This window comes from Protopterus annectens, chromosome 10.part0 (genome assembly GCF_019279795.1).
Source record: "Protopterus annectens isolate FY-2018-M chromosome 10.part0, PAN1.0, whole genome shotgun sequence".
NCBI classification, from domain to species: Eukaryota; Metazoa; Chordata; order Ceratodontiformes; family Protopteridae; genus Protopterus; species Protopterus annectens.
Window position 1 is genome coordinate 569,160,072 of NC_056744.1, and position 21,379 is coordinate 569,181,450.

Genomic DNA, 21,379 nt, shown 5'->3' on the forward strand with positions numbered 1-21,379 from the left:
GCCAGTCGTCTAAGTATGGAAACACCTGGAATCCCTGATGTCTCAGATGAGAGGCGACCACTGCCATGCATTTGGTAAACACCCGGGGGGCTGTGGCGAGTCCAAAGGGCAGGGCTCTGAATTGAAAATGACTGGTTCCCAACCTGAAGCGGAGAAATCTCCTGGAGCGTCTGTTCATTTTTATGTGATAGCACGCATCCTGGAGGTCTATAGAGCACATCCAGTTGTCCTTTCCCAATAGGGGTAGGATGGACTGCAGCGTGACCATCCGGAACTTTGTTTTCTTGACAGACTTGTTCAAGTTGCTGAGATCCAAAATTGGTCTCCAGTCCCCTGTTTTCTTTGGAACCAAAAAGAATTTGGAGTAGATTCCGGATCCTTGCTGGTCTGCTGGAACTGGTTGAATGGCTCTTTTTGCAAGCAACTTTGAAATTTCTAACACTGCTTGCTTCCTTTGAGCGGGTGGAACATTTGGTAGGGACTTTGACTGTTTTGGAATGCGAAAGAAAGGGATGGAATAGCCTTCGGAAATGATAGACTGTACCCACTTGTTATGGATCACCAGGCTTCTGGGTACAGTGATAATCTTCCCCCGACTGCCTCCGAAGGTGGACAGACGGGCAACACCTCAGGGATGTTGAAAGGGCTTGTCGGAAAAGGTTTCTCGATTGCCCTGGTTCTGCGGACCCCCCCTGCCTCTAGGGCGGCATCTACCATTATTGTTCCCCCCTCTGCCTCTAGAGGGGAACAGACTCTGTGCGTCAGGCAAAGTTCCTTGAGATTGCTTGCAGAACCACATCTTTCCACCCTTCTGGCCTTTGGGGTAAGGCCTAGAAGGAGTAGAAAAACGGACTCCGACGGCAGAAAGAGTTTTGCCATCAGTCTCGCACCTTGTCAGGGTTTCTTTCACTTGTGGACCAAAAAGAGACGATCCATCAAACGGGGAGTTAGTGAAAGACGTCTTGAAAGGGTCCGCAAAATTGCATAGCCGCATCCAGGCATGTCGACGTAAGGCCACGCCTGTACCTGCGGCTCTGCTCGCTCCATCAGCCGCATATGAAAGGAGGCGCATGGAGGAGTTAGCTATCGAATTGAGGGTAGCCAGCTGAGCGTTCATCTTATCCTGAAAACCCGCAGCTGTTGGATCCTTTAACATCTCACTCGCTTCCTTGATCAAGTTTCTCTGAAGACGAGTGAAATGACAGATAGTTCAGCGAACGCTTAGAAAAGGTCGCTGACGAAAACATCCGCTTCCCGTACCTATCCATAGACCTAGATTCCTTGTTAGGAGGATGGACAGGCACTGAAGGATCAGCTAGTTCCTTCTTGGTGGCAGCAGCCACCACCATAGCATCCACAGAAACTCCTTTAGTCAAAAATTGTTTGTCTGCTGGTGCCGTAATAAACTTTGAAGGTCTCCTGGGGGTGGGGTCCACAGAGTCAGGAGCTGTCCAGGCCATTTTTGCTACCACCTGCATGAGGGGGGCAAAGGGGGTGGACACCCAGGAGGTGGAAGGGCGAGAGCCGAACGCCTCAAGATGCACAGATTCATCCTCTGAAGGGTTGAGGGCTGGCCAATTCCCCCTCTGTTTTAAGATCTCCAGGATGTCTGCAAAGGAGACATCTTCAGAGGGGGAACAGGGGGAACCTTCAGAATCCTCTAAATCCGTGTCAGAGGTGACAGACTCAGGTGAGTCTATGTGCTTCCTCTTGCACTTTCTCTTCCTAGGGGGCTCTCCTGCCAATTCAGGAGAGGCCTCGGAAGAGGAGGAGATCCCCACAGGGGACTCTTGAGGAGATGGCTCTCTGCGATCCGGGATGAGGGAGTGAGTAGAAATTACCTGAGGCACCGAGGAGGGAGGGGCGGACGGAACAGACTGTGGAGTTGAACTAGGTTACAACACACTCTGCATGACCTCGAAAGCACCCCTATCAGGCAGAGCCAAAGGTTTCCGCTCCGAAAAGCTGAAAACCTCCCTCGGCACCGACAGTGATGGCTCCAAGGTCGATGTCTGAGCCGAACTTACCAACGCCGAAGCACCGAGAGGGAGAGCGGGGTCGGACAAGGGTCCGATGCCACTCACCCCCTCGGAGCCGATGAGGGAAGTCCGGCGCAGAGATTCCTCCAAGGAAGAAATCGGAGCAGACGACGGCGCCGAAGACAATTGTATCGGCTCCGACGCTGCCACAGTCTCGGGTCCGAAACGCCCCGGCTCCGAACTCAAAGGAGTCGGAGGAGGAACATTTTGAGTTATAGGGTTAAGCATCGACTGATGAGTCGGGCTCTGAAGCATTTGGGCCAGTGCCTCGGACTTAAGAAGTCGACTCACCACCCTCTGAAGGTCATGATCTGAAAGTCTCGACGACCTAGAGGAGTGAGACCTATGGCTCTGTTCAGACAGCAAGGGAGATGCTGGAGCCGAATGAACGGAGCCTAGAGACTGACCTAGACCTCTTTCTAGTTGTCGGTTCCGATAATCTTATCGGAGCCGACTCAGTGATTTCTAATACCTGGGCTCCGGCCGGAGCCGAGGAAACAGAAGAGGTAAGTGTTCGAGCCTCATCGGCTCCAGCCGGAGCCGATGCTGTAGCAGACTTCGAAGCTCTAGGTGTCGACTCAGAAGCTGGAGCCGACGACCTAGTAGGCTTGGAGGGTTTGCCCGAAGATAGAGTCGGGGGACCCTCAGGTTTCAATAAGCCTCGTAAGATGAGCTTATTTTTCCTTTCCTGCATGACTCTAGGGCTGAAGCCATGGCAAACAGCACAAGAGTCCTGCAGGTGCAAAGGTCCCAGGCAGTACACGCAAGAAGTGTGACCGTCTGTCAGACATCTTCTGACAGCACAAGTCACACTTCTTAAAGCCGGAGACCTTTGAATCCTTAGACATTGCCAAGATACAAGTGTAATCACCACACACACAAACACACCAATTACACTATCCAATATAAAAATTAAATTAAACTAATAAATTTAGTTTTAAATTTCTATATATTTTGATCCCTACAAAACAACACACATACACTTAAGTAGTAAAGAGGGAATGGGAGGGCCCGAAGGCCTAAGGAAAGAACTCCTAAGTTCTTGAGGTAAAAGGGGTGGAGAAACTGGAGGGAATAGATAAAAAACTATTTAACTTTGAAAAGTATGAATAAAGAGTAAATTAAAGGGGGTACAACTAAGTTTTAGATTGCTCTAAACTAACTAACCTGAAGCCGGTTGGAACAACACACCTCGATCACTGTAGCGGCAAACGAGATCTGAGGTATTATCGCCTAGCATTGTGGGATATAAGGGGAGCCTCGAGCCGGTGGAACTAACTCTCGAGCTTTTAGAGTGGCCGAGTCGGAGCAGAGGATCGGCTCCGAACCCATCCAGCAAGAATGAAGGCGAGATAGACAACTTAACATCTGGGTTTTTGTTGCCAACATTTCGAAGTAAGTCAGTTGCCTTTGTTTGTCTGGCGTGAGATAAGCCATCTGGGCAGTTGTATTTAAGCTTGCACCCAGGAATATCTCCCGAGAGGGTACTAGTTTTGATTTCTTTTTGTTTACTGTGTACCCTAGGCAAATTAGCAATCGTTTTGCAAATGCCAGATGCTTTAGTACAATGTCTTTGTTCTCTGCTTGAATAAGGCAGTCCAAGTAGGGATATATTTGAATTCCTCTGTCTGCAAAAAGCAATTACTGGTGCCACACATTTTGTGAAGATCCTGGGGGCAGTAGATAAGCCAAAGGGCAGTGCAGAGAATTGGTAGTGCATTGAGCCAGCTATGAATCTGAGGCATCTTCTGCAAGATTGTCTGACTGGGACATGCAGGTATGCCACTTTTAGGTCCAAAGTTACAAGCCAAGCCTTCTTGCCCAGCATGGGCAGAAGCTGCTGCAGTCAACATTTTGAATTTTGGAACATCCAGAAAAGTGTTTAGAATAGACAGGTCCAGTATTGGTCTCCAGGCTTTGTCCTTTCTGGGTACCAAGTAAAGTCGTGAGTAAAATCCTTGTCCCTGCTCCTGTAGTGGTACTCACTGAATGGCCCTCACGTCCATGAGGGATGAAACTTGCTTTTGTGCCTCTGCCCATTGATTGTGTGGCAGGTCTGGCATGCCTTTTGCCTTTGGCAGGGTGTGAAAGTGGAACCTGTAACCCTGAGACACTATAATCAAGACCCATTTGTCCTGGGTGATCATGTGCCAGTTTTGTGAAAAATGTGCTAGTTTTCCCCCTAAGGGAGCCTCCAAAAGGCAAATGGTTGGCACTGGTAGAGGAAAGTCATTGGGACTGTTTCCTATAAGGTTGAGATTTGTCTTCTCCGCTTTTGGAGGTAGAAGCATCCCATTGCTTAAGCCTGTATGAGCCTTGGGGCTGGGATCTGCCTCTCTAAGGCGTCTGTACCTGCCTCTGTGTCCTGTCTTGACAGTGGAAAGGACCAATTTTTTGAAGGCCAGTTCCTGCTAAATCTGGGTGGCTGTACCTTAAGAAATCCTTAACTGTCTGCATAGATTTCACTTTATCCTCCATTTTCTTCAACTCCTCTTCTGCCTTAACACCAAACGAAGTATCATGCTGTAATGGAGCATCTAATAATTTTGCTTTAACATGATCAGGCAGATTCTGTTCCTTTAACTAAGCATGCCTCCTAATCACAGAACCCGTTACAGCGGCCCTACAAGAGGCCTCCAAAGAATCAAAACCACATTGCAAAGTATGTTTTCCCACTTGTCCAGCTGCATTCAATAAATCCTGCATTTCCTTGTTTTCTGGACATTCAGAGTTAGTCAACATTTTCTGTTTTAATAGTGGCATTAACTATTGCTGATATTTAAGCATATGAAATTGACAATTTAAAGCCCTTACAGCCAAAGTAGCAGAAGTGTAAACTTTTTCCCCCATCTGTCCAGTGCCCTTGAATCTCTATCAGAGAGAACAGGGTTGGACTGCCTTAGGACCCTGGGATATGGTTTCTGGGTCAGCAGCAGGGTTTTTATATAGAAATGTATGGGAATCTGGGACCCTGTAGTATCTGTCTGGCTTAATCAGTGCAGGAGGTAGAGAGTCTGGAGACAGGCCGGACTCTGAAAAATCATCTACAATGTCCAGAACAGGGGGATTAGCAAGGGGCCTATGCTGAGGAAGTAAAAGAAAATAGCTGAGCCTTTTCTTAAGATTCTGAATAATCCTGTCTCTCCCAATGAAAGTGCTCTCTTATGGTATATGCAGGGTTTCCCCAAAGGAGTAATCTTCAGGAGAAGAAGCTAAAGTAATAGATTCTTCAGCATCAGAATCCTCATAGGGAGGAAGAGAAAGAGCATTCCTGATCAGAGGAGGAATCGGAGGAAATGGAAACCTGATCTGAAGATTCATACTCTGTCTCTTGCCTAGGCCTCTTATCAGGAGGAGGATGGGAACCCCTGATCAAAGTAATAAGGTATTCGGCCATTTTGAGCATCTGTCTTTTAGGCATGGAATCCTGCCTGGAGAATGCTATACTTATTTCTTTGTCTTTAGAGCTGCTTTAGTCTTTGGCTTTGAAGCTGAAGATGGCTTTACATGCAACTCTGTAGGTCTGAAAACACCCTCAGAAGCCGATGCCTGCACAGCGGCTCCAGACCCATCTGAGGGAATAGTTTCCGAGGATCCAATACCTTGAGTTTCCAGAGGCCCAGTCGGCTCCACGTGGGAGTCGGAAGCGGCCTGTGGCTCTGAGGTAGCGGGTGTCAGGGGCTGCGAAAGCGCCTCACTGAGAAGCCTCATCGTTGGTTCTGGACCTCAGATGCCTGTCCTTGTCTTTATCCTTGCGTTTTTTTTATAAACTCCGGTTGTTGGCTATTCCGACGGTACTGTATAATTGAATCTTTGGCAGAAGTAATGAAAGGCAAAATCATACCGACGCTTAATAGTGCATTGGTTAAATCTAGCACAAAACCGACAAGCAATGCTGTGGTCAGGGCCTAGGCAAGGAATACAGTAAGAGTGAAAATCCTTATGAGGTATTTGCTTCGCACAAGAAATACAATTGTTAACTTTTTCTGACATCTGTCTGTAGCAAGAAAAAAAGTTTCCCCAATGGGGTACTTAGCTTTAATGAAGACTTCAGATCTGAAATTCGATTTCGAAACTCTCAGGAGTCGGCCGACTGGCACTTGCGAACTGCTTTTGCTTCGGGCACTGCGCAGCAAGTAAAACTGAAGAAAATGATGTCTGCTGCATCTTTTATACCACCGGTGCACTGACGTCAGGGAAGAGGCGGCAGCAATTGACGCCGGACCAAGACTTTGGAATTCAGGCCGACTGCAGGTAGCCTGCCAGCAGGATAACCCAAGTGTAATGACTGCAACAGTGAAACACGAACATCAGATACTAACCAACGGGGTATTCAGTGATTTTCAATTCCTCCCACACATGCACACACACATCTCTCGATAATATATTTATTATAGTACGTGTGTAGATTTACATACACACACACACATTATATATAAAAAAATACATACACACAATATATACATATATAAAAACACATGATTACAGTGATTATGGATAGGGTGTGTAGCTGTGAATGATAGTGGCATGTTGAAATGCATCACACTGGCCATTATTTCTTTAATTTTCCTTGTGATCACAAAGGTGGGTCACACAGGTGCAGGTTCTCTTGCAAGTACTTTGTTTTTACTTACAGGACACCAAATACATCTCTGGGTAGCAGTCACAATATACTGCCCATGACACGGATTCATTTTTTTTTTTTTTTTATAACATTTGTTGACCGGGAAAGTCCCAATAGGTTCCACAGATCCTGTTTTCAGTGGAGGCCCGGGGAGAAATGCTCCAGAATTGCTTTTTGCAACAAACAAAATGCTTTTTAATATTACACTGATAGTGATGGGGTGACTGTGAATGACAACAGCATACTGAATGCATCACTGCGGTCATTAGAACAATCAAGAGTAGGAAGATGTCAGCGTAGAACACCAACAGCTTGAAACTGAAATATTTTACTATTACCACTACAGCAAAAAAAGGTATGGTGTGTGTGGTTGTGACTGACAGTCAGCAAATGGAAATACATTACTGTGGCCATTAATTAATTCAGTTGATTTATGATGAAACAAGTGATCCTCAAAACAGCTGCAAATATACTTAAACACTGAATACATGTTTATGAAGCAGCTACTGGTATCCTTAACCACTGAACATACACATCAAGGATTTTTTTTTTACTTGCAGGACACCAGAATTCTCATTCAGTTGCTGTATTACCCATGCGATATGTCAATCTCTTTTGTTCATAAAACTTTTTTGGCATACATTTCTTAGCATGAAAATATATGATCTATAATCTGATACTTACAATAAAGATCTGGAACCACATGTACCCATATTTAACCATTATGTACGGAGAAGGCCTTTATTAAACTGTACCTACACGGCATGGAATACCCAACTACATGATACCAAACATACTGACTACATTGCTTTCACGGAAAGGCTCAAACTGCATCTGGTGAATACAAATGTACTTACAGCAGTGACAGCTGAAGCACTTACAGTGCAGTCTAAGTACAACCTGTACATATGCTTTAAACATCAATACCCAAGGAACTTCATACCCCTACCAAAAATCAAGATGTCAGAGAGTCTACAATCTGATTAGGCTCCTCACAGTAGCTATGCATAATTCTGCTAATCTAGAGTATACCAGTATAGGAAGGACTAGAGTCAGACAGTGCTAAATATAAGGGGCAGCTGAGTCTTCATAAATCCCATTGTGCTAGGAAACCTTTGTAACTGTTCATTGTGAAAAACAGACATCACATGCATATAAATTTCAATGCAAATTGAGTACTATAAGAATATACCTTTAATGCAAATGTATGAAAATCTGACTGGTGTAACAATGCAAATTTGTAATGTAAATGTTCTGTGTAAACTATCTGGAATTACCTCTAGCACAGATCATATCTGAAATGGTTATGTAGACCAGTCCCTCTGCGCATATAGACAAAGTACTGGTTAAACTATTTTCTTCTGATGCAGTACATACTCCACCAGCAAAAGAGCTGAAAGACTGCAGGAACATGGTGTATGCAAGCCAATGCAGAAATGTCTCACTAGTGTCAAAGAGTTTCACCAAAGCATGTCACCTAATAAATACTGATATGCCCTGAAGCTGCTAAATCACACTCCAAGTACTTATTACAAGGAAATATTAATGACTGCAGTGAGTGCAACCAACATTCAACTAAATAGCCAACTTTTGCATCTTCAAAGTCAGTGCCTCAGGGACCCTTCTCCAGTACACATTCAATATCTAGCACCAAAAAAGCTTTTTGCTGCTAATGACTCTACATTAGGATAGTCATCACACCTAGCACATATCAGACAGTATGACAAACAGATTTATCTACTTCTCACTCCTTAAAGTCAAAGAAAATACCATGGGCTGCATGTTCAGTAATTTGCTGGGTTAAATCCTATCCCCCTTCTGTCTGTGGGATCTCATCTGGGTGTTTTGCTTTCTTCCCACATACCAAATACATATGTTAAAAGGCAAGCTTCTGAATTGCCCATGAGTGTGTTTGCTGCGTCTGAGAAAATGTATTCATACACCTCGTGAAGACTAGCATCATGCTTAGGACTAGTTTTCTGCCTTTGCTGCACTGCATGACAGAACAGGCTCTGGTTTTCTCATGATTCTAAATGGGATGAAGCAGGTTCTGGAAGAATGTAAAATGAATGTACAAGTAATACCAGACAAAGCAATATCAGAATTTACAATACAAACATTTTATCCTTACCTCATATACGATGAATATGGAAAGTGCAACCAGCGCAAAATTGTAAACCACCATAACTGGCTTGAGGTCAAAAGGCTTCCTACTGGCCATTATCCGAGGTCCCAGGGAGAGAACAAAATAGACGTATCCCAAAAGAATTGCAGTCATTGGGAAGGGGGACTTCATCAGTGGGTAACTGTATGTCCGGGGGTCTGTAACAAAAAAATAAAGTGCATGCTAAACACATTCAGAAAAAGACAATTCCACACTAACCGACTTCTGTTGCAGTAGAAGCAAACTGCAAACAAGACAGTGTCAAATCCCTGCAACAGTGTCCAGTATTAAGTATTTTGGACAAAAGAAAACTACATTCAAAATATGCAGCAAGAATCCAGGACATATGGTTTAGAATATTTATGTAATATTTCAAACAGAGCCTTTCCAAGTAATGGTGCACTACAATTACTACAACAAAATGATCCATTTATCTGAAAACAAGAACCCTACTGAATCATTAGGAATCCAGTGGAAAGTTTCCAGAAAAAAAAATCTTTTATAAGTCAGCACTAAAAAATTAAAAGCACTACACCCTCAAACACCTTGAGTACATTGTTCCCCATTGGCCCTTTTTTTCAATTATAAAGGAATTCCCAATACTATTCTAGCATGTCCAAAGGTCAGTTGTCAATCTCCTCTCCTGTCCAGCTGGTGAATCTGGGAATCTTGAGGCAATGTTACAACTGCCTCATGTACACAGACAACCCTCTCCTCCTCCCAACAAATTCCAATACATGAGAGATGCAACCATACAGCCAAACTGGAGGCTAAGCTCTCAACTCAGTACTGGCATAACCAGTCAGGAGGAGAAGGAAACCACACTCACTACAATTCCAGTCTCACATAGACCTACCACGACAGCAAACCAAACACAAAAATATACTTGGAGGCTCTAAATAAAAATCTGCCTAAGCAGCAGAGACCTCCAAAGCAGACACCCAAGCAACTGCTACCCCAAAACAAAACACGTGCAACACATAGTTCACAAAGCCAGTGTGCCGAACGGTCACAGCCCTTAAGGCTAAACAACACACCTGATAGACTTGTAATAGGTGACTATCGTCAGGCACACAGACGTCCCGCTCACCAGGCTGAACAAGGAGAAGGTCACGGTGAGCTGCCTGTCGGGCGCTAGGATCCGCCACATAACACAAGCACTCGGGTCACTCCAAGGCAAGTACAAATATGACTCAGTCATTGTCCAAGCTGGTGTGAATGAACAGAGACATACCTCCCTGGACTACATGAAAAGAGACAGAGGAGCTTTCTGAGCATGTAGCCCAGGCCTGTATGACCCTGACCTTGAGTAGCATCTTACCCTCACCAGGAATGATGCCACAATATGAAGACAAGATGATCAATTTCAACAATTGGCTCAAGTATTGGTGTCATTCAAAGGGGATCTGATGCCTGTCAGCCTGGGATGACATGCTCGACAAGCCACGATGCTTCGCTAGGGACTGCTTGCACCTGTCACCCCTGGACTTCCGGATATTGGCAAAGGCTCTTGCTACCCTCATAGTGCCTTTTTCAGGCAAGGCTCAAAAGACAAACCCACCTCCATAGGTATCACAAGGGATAAGAAACTAAGAGTAATGCTACTCAACGCCAGAAGTCTAAACCTCAAGATGCACGCACTTGAAACTCTCCTTAGCATGGAGAACATCGATATCTGTGCAGGAACAAAAACCTGGTTCAAGGCTCCCGAGAGCACCCCAGCACTACCAGGTTATACCTCATACCATGTTTTTGGCCCCAACACTTGGACCGAACCACAAAAGGAGGGGGAGTATCAATATTCGTCAAAGATACCCACACCTCCGGGTTGGTGGCACAGCACGAAGCATCAGAAACTATCCATGTGCAACAGTGGGTAAAACTGCGTTCCAGTTTATAGCCTGCTACAGACCACCATCCCAAACCCAGGAACCCCACTCGGCCTTCCTGAGAATACTGGAAAATATGAAGGTCTCTCCAAACACCATTATATTGGGCGACTTCAACTACCCAAACATAGACTGGGTGCATTACTCTAGCTCCAACACCCTAGCCCAAAGGTTCCTAGAATTTATAAACTCAAATGCTATGGAACAACTTGTTACCACTCCCACAAGAGGGGAAAACATACTGGACCTGAGCATCACCAACATGGGGACTCTATGCTCCAGACCAGAAGTGTATCCCTCACTGGTAAGATCAGACCATAAACTAATCTCACTGGATATTCACATCCTGACCCCACCCCCTGCCCAGAAAACCACAGCGAAAAACTTCTCTAAAGCAAATTTCATACTCCTCAAAACCGAGGTGGAATCCTTCAAAGCCCCCGGGCCAGTGGAAAATATGGCCCAAACCGCAGAATCCTTTATAAACGCATTCTATGAACACCTTCAGGAATGCATGGATCATGCAATCCCAAATAAAGCCAAGACCCAATCCTCCAAAGGCAGACGTCCTGTCTGGTGGACCCCAGTCATAAACAAACTATACAATAGAAGGAGGAAGCTACTACATGATAGAGTAAAATCCCAAAAAGGGAAGGCATCTCTGATCAGTATTAGCAAAAAACTATGGGCACTCATAAAATCGTCTAAGGCCAGCCTAGAGAGAAAAACTGCACAGAACACCAAGGATAATCACAAGGCTTTCTTTAGTTACGTTAGGAACCTGGGTGGGAATTTCCCAGATATGTTCAGAATTAGTCCAAAATGACAAAAAATACACCAAACCCACAGACATTGCCAACATCCTAGCTGACTGGTTCAGCGCAAACTTTTCCCCACCAAAAGGACAAATATCTATCCCAGCAGAGTGCTGTCCCCCCTGACATTTCAGATGCTCAGGTAAGAGCCGCCCTCTCCAAAGCAAAAAACCCAGCATCAATGGGACCAGACGGTGTCCCAGGCTGCGTCCTACATGAACTCCAGGAAGAGCTAAACCCAAACATAAAACTACTGTTCAGTCTCACCCTTACTACAGGATATGTACCCAAAGAGTGGCGTACAGCAACAATGGTCCCTCTCCAGAAAGGTGGTGCCTCAATGGATCCTGGAAACTATCGCCCCATAAGCCTGACTAGCTTGGTCTGCAAAGCTATGGAAAGGATCATCATGGACCTCAAAGATATTGGGGACCTACAGACACTGGATCCTACCCAGTTTGGCTTTAAGGGCAGATCCTGCCTCTTAAACCTGGACGATTTCTTTGAAACAGTCACCAAGGCCATTGACGAGGGGAAGGTGGTCCACACAGCCTACCTGGACCTCGCAAAAGCCTTCGCTACAATATCCCCACTCTGGCATTATAGATAAGCTCACCAGTTTAAATATAAACCCCTATGTCACTAGATGGGTTGCAAACTGGCTCAAGGACAGAACCCACATGGTTAGAATTGCTGGAACCATGTCAGACTCCAAAACCAGTTACAAGTGGTGTCCCACAAGGCTCAGTCCTGGGACCTCTCTTGTTCGGTATATATTTCTCGGCGGTACAGGCCAACACGGAAGGACTGTGGCTGACCAAGTTCGCAGATGACTGCAAACTGGGCGCCATAATAGACTCTCCAGCCGACAAGTATCCTCCAAAAGGGCCTCATAGAAACAGACAACTGGTGCCAGAGCCATGGCCTCAAGCTAAACGCCAAAAAGTGTATAGTCATCCCCTTTGACAAAAACAAAGTGCCCACAAATTACCACATAGGTGGTAATCCATTAAGTACGGAAGAAGTAATTAGGGACCTGGGGACCCACGTTGATAGCAATCTCTCATTTGACAACCACGTGGCCAAAGTGGTTAGAAAAACATTTTATATAGCCCACCTAATCATGAAGGGATTCACATCTAGATCAGGGGAGGTCATCGTGCCTCTTTACTCATCCCTCATCAGGCCCATAATTGAGTACAATGCCCCTTTTGGGATGTACCTTACCAGACACCTGCAGCAACTGGAAAGACCCCAAAAGTACCTAACCAAGAGGATCAAAGGGCTCAAACAGATGTCATATGCTGCCCGGTTAAAGAAACTCCAGCTCTACACGGTGGCATACCGCCTGCTCAGAGGCAATCTGTGCCTGACGTATAAAGCCACGTCCAACCCGGAATTAATGGACATGCTGCACCTCAGAAAGTCCAAATCCCATCGAGGTACGTGCTCGAGAGACTTGAACCTCAGCACTGAAATAAATAGGACATGCTGGAGGGCAGATTCATAACCCAGAGGCTCCCTTCACTCTGGAATAAAATCCCAGTCCAGGTTAGGCAGAGTCCCTCATTGACTCTCTTCAAGAGGAATCTTAATGAGTGGATGGGAGATCGCAGGTTTACCCCGGGTATCACTTCTGTGTCACTGTTAGACAGAGGCACAGTATACTAACCTCTAAAAAGGGCATATCAAAATTAATTTAAAATGGGTGGTTAAAGCCAAACACACTCTGGCTAGGCTTATAAATGCCCTAGGGCAGATAGCCTAGTATGAACCTATGAACCTTTAGTGCATTTAGTGCTCATCCAACTTCTGGCCTTCAGATTATGTCTAAATTTCAGGACTATTTTTTGCCTATTAAACATGCACATGCTGTCGCTGCAACACCATTAAAGATACAAAGGAATCTCCAAAAATGGACAGAGTACAAGTAAACACACACCAACTTGAACATATGCAACAATGCATCAGCTGCACCGCTACAACAAATCTTTACAGCACTGGAGGCATCTATAATAAAAAGTGCCACTACAGAAAGAACAAGTTAAAAAAATGGCAACAGCTACTTTTTCGAGCTCAATGAACAGCAAAGTGTTGCCCGCTGGTCCCACTGGCAATGTCAGACTGACCCAAAAGGTCGAAGCCAAAGTAGATCAACAAAACAGCAGGTAAACCAAGGTTGGGCCTATTATCAATTATCTCTGTACATTACGACAGCAAACATGCTTGAAATATGACTTCTGAATTACTTGAATAATTTGGCTGGGTTTTAACTTTCAAATCGTTTCCTCAAAGCTTTAAAGTGCATTCTGCAGCATCACTGAATGAGAAAGCTGTGAGCTGATCTGGTAATTCTCTTTCCCCACTATTGTGCAACTGTGAAGTTTGCGTACAAAAGACAGAAGGTGCAAGGAGGCAGAGAGCAAAGACTCTACATGGGGGCTTCTTTCTTGTGTAAACAATACATGCACTCTCTTTTGTTGTACTCCCACTGAAGTGTAAACGAGGTAATACTCTGAACATTTTGCCTCAATCACGGAAATCTAAAGAAGTTATATACTCACCATAATGTTCCATCTGTATTAATTTTTTTCATCTCTCCTCACATATGGGTTCAGATCCAATCCAATGCATGCAACTCAGCAGTTAGCAAGTTTGTAGCAAAGAAAAAAGCTTTTGGATACCTCCCCTTACCCATAATGGATCTCTCCCAATTACCTCAGATCTTGTTTTGCAATAATTATATCCATAGAGAAAGATATTAGTAGTAATAGGTTCTTAAAGGAAACCATTTCTGGAGAATAATGAAAACCAATATAACCCTAGAGATTCTCTTCCCATTCAGACAGGAACCCCAAATACGGGGGATGCATGGTGGGGATGTGAGGAGAGATGAAAAAATCGACAATACAGATGGAACATTATGGTGATTACATAACTTTATCCGATATTGTCAATATTTCATCTCATCCTCACATATGGTGAACTCGAGGGAGAACATTCCTCAGAACCATCACACCAAATAAGGCCCTTTCCCTGGAGACCAGAGACCAGATCTAAGTTGTAATGAGCGATAATTGATTTGCTCATGTAGCTGTGCACAAATCTCATCCAAAGAAGCATTTGTCTGGAAGATGCAGATGTGGCCATTGCGATGGTAGAAAGAGCCCAAACGGACTTGTCGGATTTCATACCTTTGGAGTTCTAGATGAAGGAAATACAACTAGAAAGCCATTTTGATAACTGGTAGGCCTTTTCTAGGACCTGCAAATGCAATAAACAATTGGTTTGCTTTCCAAAAATCTTTACTTCTATGTAAACAGAAATGTCTATGAATATCCTTGTTATTAAAATTTGGAAAGAAAACAGGTAAATGGATAGTCTGATTAATATTTGAGAAACAACTTTTGGCAAAAAGGAGGGGTTGGTATGCAAAGACCGTCTGTGAAACAATAAATAAGGGGGCTGGGTAGATGGTGCCTGTACTTCTCATATCCATCTTGCCGATGTGATGGCCACCAAAAAGATAGTTTTCCAAGATAGGAACTTGATATCCTAAGATGCTGAAGGTTGGAAGGGTGGTTGAAGAATTAAGACGTAGAATGAAACTTAGGACTGAAGGGAGAAAAGGATCCTTCTGGGGAGGTCTCAACAACACGGTCCCTTTTAGGAAGGTTTTGCAAAGTTTGTGGGAATATAAAGATAAGTGGTCTAACTCCACTGTGAAAGTTTGAAATGGCCGCTAACTGGACCTTAATGGTAGATGCCATAGCTCCGTTGTTGAAAAGGTGGGCTAGACATTCCAGAATTAAGTGAATGGGAGTGGTGATAGGATCTATATTGTGTTGGTCAGCCCAGATTACAAACCTCTTCCATTTACTCCTATATAGTTTTTGTGCAGATGACTTATGGGAGGATATCAGAATATGATGGACTGGGGAGGAGAGCATAGGTCATCTGGCAATTAACGGAACTGAAGGAACCAAGCAGTGAGCTTGAGGTTGTGAAGGTTTGGATGAAGCATTCCTGTCAGGTGTGACAGCAAGTCTGGAAAGGGTTCTAGAATCCAGGATTCCTTCTGTAGAGGAGGCCAGAAAAAAATTTGTTGAGGCCTACAAGGGGCAATAAGGATTACTTCTCTTCAACCTGTTGGCTTTCTGAAGGAATTTTGGAATATATGGAATAGGGGGGAAAAGGCATACAACAGTCTGGAAGGCCAATCATGTACTAGAGCATCCCTCATGGACTGCCCTGGTGGGGGAATTAGGGCAAAGTAGCTGCTGCATTCATTGTTCAGGGGAGAGGCAAAGATCGCAGTAAGGTTGGCCCCATGTGCGGAAGATGTTCTACTCTACATTCTGGAGGGGGACTACTCACGGAGCATGGGAATTGCTCTGCTCAACTTGTCCTCTATGACTACTGCCCTTCCCGGAATGTGCACTGCTACAAGTAAACTGCTGGATGAAGTTGCCCACTGCCACACTGAAGTCTTCCCAACACAGAGGGTATGATCTTGTTCCTCTTTACTTGTTCATGTAGCATACTACTGACATATCTGACTGGAATTGCTACCATCCCTGGAGAAGCAAAAGTTTGAAATGCCTGCAACACTAGAAGCACCTCATCTCCAGGATGTTTATGTGGAGCTTGGCCTCTTCTGTGGACCAGGTGCCTTGGATAGTCTTCCCTAGATAAACCCCCACCCCCCCCCACCCCGGTCTGGAATGTAGCCTGTGGTTGAGGGGGGAACAAAAGGTAGACCTTTGAGTTACCTGTTCTTAATGAATCCACCACCAAAAATTCTTTTTGCATATGTCTGTTAAGAATCTGGTGAGACAGTCGGTGAATTACTGACCACTGAGCAGCCAAAAGCTATTGCAAAATTCACATGTGAAGCCTGGCGAGTGAAACTAGCAAGATTGCCGCGGCCATTGATCCTAATACCTGTAGAACAAGGCGGGGCAGGTAATTTCTTGTTCCCGAATAGTCGAAGTTTGCGGTCTGATTGTCAACACCCTTAAAGGAGGAAGTCTTGCAATCTTCTGGATTGGTGTCCAGTAGTGCGTCCCTATGAACTCTGGTGTCTGAGTGGGTTCCAAACAAGACTTTTGATAGTTTATGGTTATGCCTAGCTCAGGGCATAGATGAAGAACAGAGTCTTACATGTATAAGTAGATGCCTGGTTGGGGCAGATATGAGCCATTTGTTCAAATAAGGAAACACCTGGAATCCTAGTAGTCTCAGGTGAGTCGTAATCACTGCCATGTATTTTTTTTTGTGAACACTCTGGGTGCGGTAGTGAGACCAAAGTGCAGTGTTCTCTCAGTCGAAGTGTACACACCTCTGGCGCATCTGTCCATTTTTATATGGTAGTAAAGATCCCAAAGATCGATAGAGCACATCCAAGTTTTCTGTTCCAAAAAGGAAGTATAGAAAGTATTGTGACAATCTGGAACTTGCATCGAACAGACTTGTTCAAACTGCTGAGATCCAAGATTGGTCTCCAGTCCCGTTTTCTCTGGAACCAAACGGGACCTTGAGTAAGTTCAGAATAGTCGCTGATCTCTGAGGACCTCTTGGATGATTCTTTCTAGCAGCTTTTGAATCTGAGTGACTGCCTGGCCCATTTGACTGAATGAAATATCTGTGATTTTTTGTTTGGAGTAGGTTGAGAAAAGGGAATCTGGTAACCCCTGGATATTCTCCTCTGCCCCCACAGATCTTAAGTTATCTTTGGCCAGACTCTCCAGTGAAGGGATAGTTGACCCCCAGTTGCCTCCAGACGTGGACAATTGGGCTTCCTTTCAGAAGCGCTGAAAGGTCTTCCCAAAGAAAGACTCCTGGGACCCTTGGTTCTGCAGACCTCTTCTACCAATAGGGCGACATCTTCCATTACCGTTTCCTTTTCTGCTTCTGGAGGAAAATTCTTCACATACGTCTTGGTAGTACCCTTGAGACTTCCTGAACCACATCTTTCCGGTACCTCTCTGACCCTTGGTCTAAGGTCTCCGAGAAGCCAAAAAATGTATGCCACACGACAAAGGGTTTTACCTTCCTTCTCACACCTGGATAGAGTATCTTTGACTTTAGGGACAAAAAGGGAAGTGCCATCAAACTAGACGTTAACGGACAAAGACTTAAAAGATTCCACAAAATCACAAAGGCGCATCCAGGCATGCCTCCTCAGAAATGCCTGAACCCGCCACCCTGCTCATTCCCATGGCTGCATGTGCAATAAGTCTCATGGGTTCGCTACTGAATGTAGGGTGGCTAACTGGGAAGAAACTTCATCTTTAGCTCCCTCAGCTACTGTTTCTTCAAGGTCATCAGAGAGCTTCTTGATCAGATCCATTTGCAATCTAGTGAAATGTGAAAGGTAATTCAGCGACCACAATGTAAAGGTCACTGTCCAGAAGACACTTCACACATCTATCCATTGTCCTAGAATCCTCATTAGGAGGATGGATAGTCGAGCTCTCCTTGGAGTGCTTCTTGTTGGTTGCTGCCACCACGATGTCTGAGGGAGCTGTTGCAATTTTATTTGGTCTCCAGGGAACAAGCTCGACGGACTCTGGTGTCTCCTACGCTCATCGCGAGATCAAACCTATGAGCTCATCAGTGGGCGGAGTCACCCAAGATGTAGATAGGTGGGAACCAAGGAAGCCAGATAAGACTCCTCAACCGAAGGACTGTTGAACTGCCAGGCACCCCTCTGCTTGACAATCTCCAGAATCTCCCCAAAGGAAATGTCCTTAGGGGTGACTGTGAGGATCCTTCACCCTCATCAAGGTCAGTGTCTCCCATAGCTGACTCTTCCATGGAGTACAAATGCTTCCTCTTGCATAATCTTTTCCCAAGGACTTCTTCAATGGGGTAGTCTTGGGAAGTATCTGAAGAGTCGGTGGGGGGGGGGGGTTACTCTGATGAGTATCCTGGCATATTAGGTCCTGCTGTCCCTATGGAACTTGGAGGTGAGAACAGGAACACAGGAAATCTTGCTGGGATAAGAGATCTGAGGGGGCAGGTGATTTCTTAGGTGCAGAGGCAGCTATAGCCCTCTCCAAGGCCCCAAATGCTGACTGCTCCTGAATGTAGGAGGACTCTGGCTCCAATGAGCAATGCTTTCAGGATAGGGTCCCCTCCAAACCTGAAGACCGCTCACCAGGGGTTGAAGCCAGAGCCGAGCTGACTTTTGTCAAAGCTTTGAGGCACATTGACTGCTCTGAAGACTTTGGGATTGAGCACACTTTGGGTTCGCGAGGCTCACTATGGCTCAGAGAACTCTCTGGCTCCGAAAAAGCCTAGGAGCTCTGAGCAAAACGCAGATCCGAAGAGGAGGACAACTTTGGATCAGAGGTAAAAGACATTGGTTGTATCGGACAGCTCTGAAGCTTGAACTGAAGTCAGAGGAGAAGGAAGAGGGGGAGTTGGGCAGCTTAGAGGGGAACTTAGTGATGCCCTGCACTCTCTCTGTTGCACATAATCTTCAGTAAGGCTCCTAGTCAAATAGGAGGAAGAGGCAGATGGGGATCTTGGTCTTGATAAAGGGGAAGGTACTCTCGATAGAACTGGATCAAATGATTTAGAATATAGTGTCCTCGGTAAAACCAAAATAGGTTTAAATGGGCTAGTTGTCAGATCTGATATCAATGGATCCAATCAATTCTTAGGAGATTGGCTTGGAGCTGAAGAAGTCTGATCCAAGGAGGTTGAGGCTGGAGCGGAAGGCTGCGTTTGGATCAGAGACTCTCCCAAGTGGGAGGATTTGGACATTTGCTTTTTTGACTCCAAAAAAATCTGTCAGCACTGAAGACCATCGCTTTTTTCCCTTTTCCGAAGATTTAGAAGACAGGGATGAAGCTGAGCTGGAATTAGCAGATTTTGTTTTAGAGGATGAATCAGACTTCTCTTTCTCCAGAAATAGCCCCCCCCCAAAGGCTGAAGGCAACATGGCTCTTAAAATTAGCCTACTACTTCCTCTCTACTAAAGCTTGATGACTGAAGGTGTGGGAAATCGCACAATCCTCTTGTAAATGAAGGGGGCTGAGAGAGTACATGCACAAACAGTGCAAATCGCTGACAGGAATTTCATGTCCACACTATGTGCATTTTTTGAAACAGTCTGGTTTCTTTGCCATGACACAAAGAAGGGACAGGCAGATCCACTTGCATCAAAAAACACACAGAGAAATGATGGTGAAAAGCAGCTTTTTATTTAACAAACAGAAGAGGGGGAACTACTAACAATAGTAGTTAAAGAAATACATAATAAAGGTAAAAGGGAGGGAAGCAACCTATAAAAAATGGTTACTTGGTAGGAAAGTGATGAAAGAAACAAAAGCAACCTAAATAAAAGGTTACAGCGAAAAGGAGCTACAACTAGGGAGAGATAAAAGATGAAGTACACTACCAATTTAAAAAATATAGGAGATAAAAGATTTAAATTATACGACCTTATACCAAGAGCTAGCTGGTAGGACCACGTATTCGCAAAACAACAAATAAGATCAGAGCTAATTGGGAAAGATGCATTATGGGTAAGGGGAGGTATCCAAAGAATTTTTTTGTTGCCACGAGCTTGCTAACGGCAGAGCCAGATCAGCTGGATCAGATCTGCTCCCATATGTGAGGATGAGATGAAAAACTGACAGTATCAGATATGTTACACTTTTCCACTGAGAGAAAACCTAACAGTAGTGGGACTTCATATTTTATATTTATTTCTATAGGAGTAAACCATTCCATGCTTTGTTTAATTTGACAGTAAATTGCTCAATTTTTTCATTGCATTCCTTTATTTTTGCTGCTTCCTCCACCTCTGTAATCCTTGGGGAGAGTCTGAAAAAGGTCACTGTGGATCAGAATTCTAACTTGGTTAACAAGTTAAATAAATGTACTTTGTAAGCAGAATAGTTTACACAAACATTTCGTCCTGATTTACTAACATAGTGACTTACTGTAAAATACTGTGACCTGCATTCATTTACTTTAAAATACCATGCCAAGCAGACATACTGCGGTAGCGCTGTCGTCTCACAGTAAGACGTCCTGTTCTATTCCCAGTTAGAGCGTCTTCTGTGTGGACACATGCGTGAATGGGCATACCTTCGTTGAAGGTTGTGTGTCAGGGCTGGCAACTCTGCACATAAAAATCCACTGCCAATCATTAGCAGACCGGAGTTCCTCTGTGGCGACCCCTAACCAGGAAAAGCTGAAAGACACAACAACAACAACCATGCCAAGCAGACAGCAAACTGAGCCTTACATCAATTCATTAGCACATCAGTGAAAGGGAAAAAATAAAGACATAAGCATAAGAAAAAATATATCACAATGACAAAAAAAATCAGCAAAGCTACATTCTTTGAATCATTTTCCTCAAATCTTGAAGGCAACAAATGGCATTGTCACCAATTAAATTTAATCTACTCAAGCTGCTGTAACTTCTGAGCTGGTAAGCATTTACACTGCAGGACAACCTTGATCATGAAAAACTTCAGAGTAAACATGATTCAAGTAATCATTCCATATACAGTACGTTTTGATTATGGACTTCCACAACCACCAAACATGAAAAGGAGCTTGCACAAACAAGTTTTAAATACATACAGTATCCTACTTAATAGAAAAGACTCCAAAATTACTGCAACATTGGCAAATGTATATGGCAAGCTTGCAGAAACAGGCTACACAACTGGCTACCAACAACCAGGCCCACGAGGAAGCAGCCCATCTTCAGTGCTAAGAATCCTATCCTAATTTTTTTTTTTTAGCCAAATCTAATTTCAGTCAACTAAAAATGTATCCTCAAGAAACAGCAACTCTGGTACCAAAACACCTTTAATACA

At 44.5% G+C, this 21,379-nt stretch overlaps 1 protein-coding gene across 3 annotated transcripts in view; it reads right to left on the bottom strand.

Annotated features, from left to right (window-relative positions):
* The window catches only part of ELOVL1 (ELOVL fatty acid elongase 1), a 1,026,911-nt gene that overhangs the window by 422,142 nt on the left and 583,390 nt on the right, over nt 1-21,379 (bottom strand). For all 3 annotated transcript variants that reach the window (XM_044085409.1, XM_044085410.1, XM_044085411.1), the window contains one exon: nt 8,795-8,985. In XM_044085409.1, the coding sequence (XP_043941344.1) occupies nt 8,795-8,985 (191 nt within the window). The remainder of the gene's footprint in view (nt 1-8,794; nt 8,986-21,379) is intronic.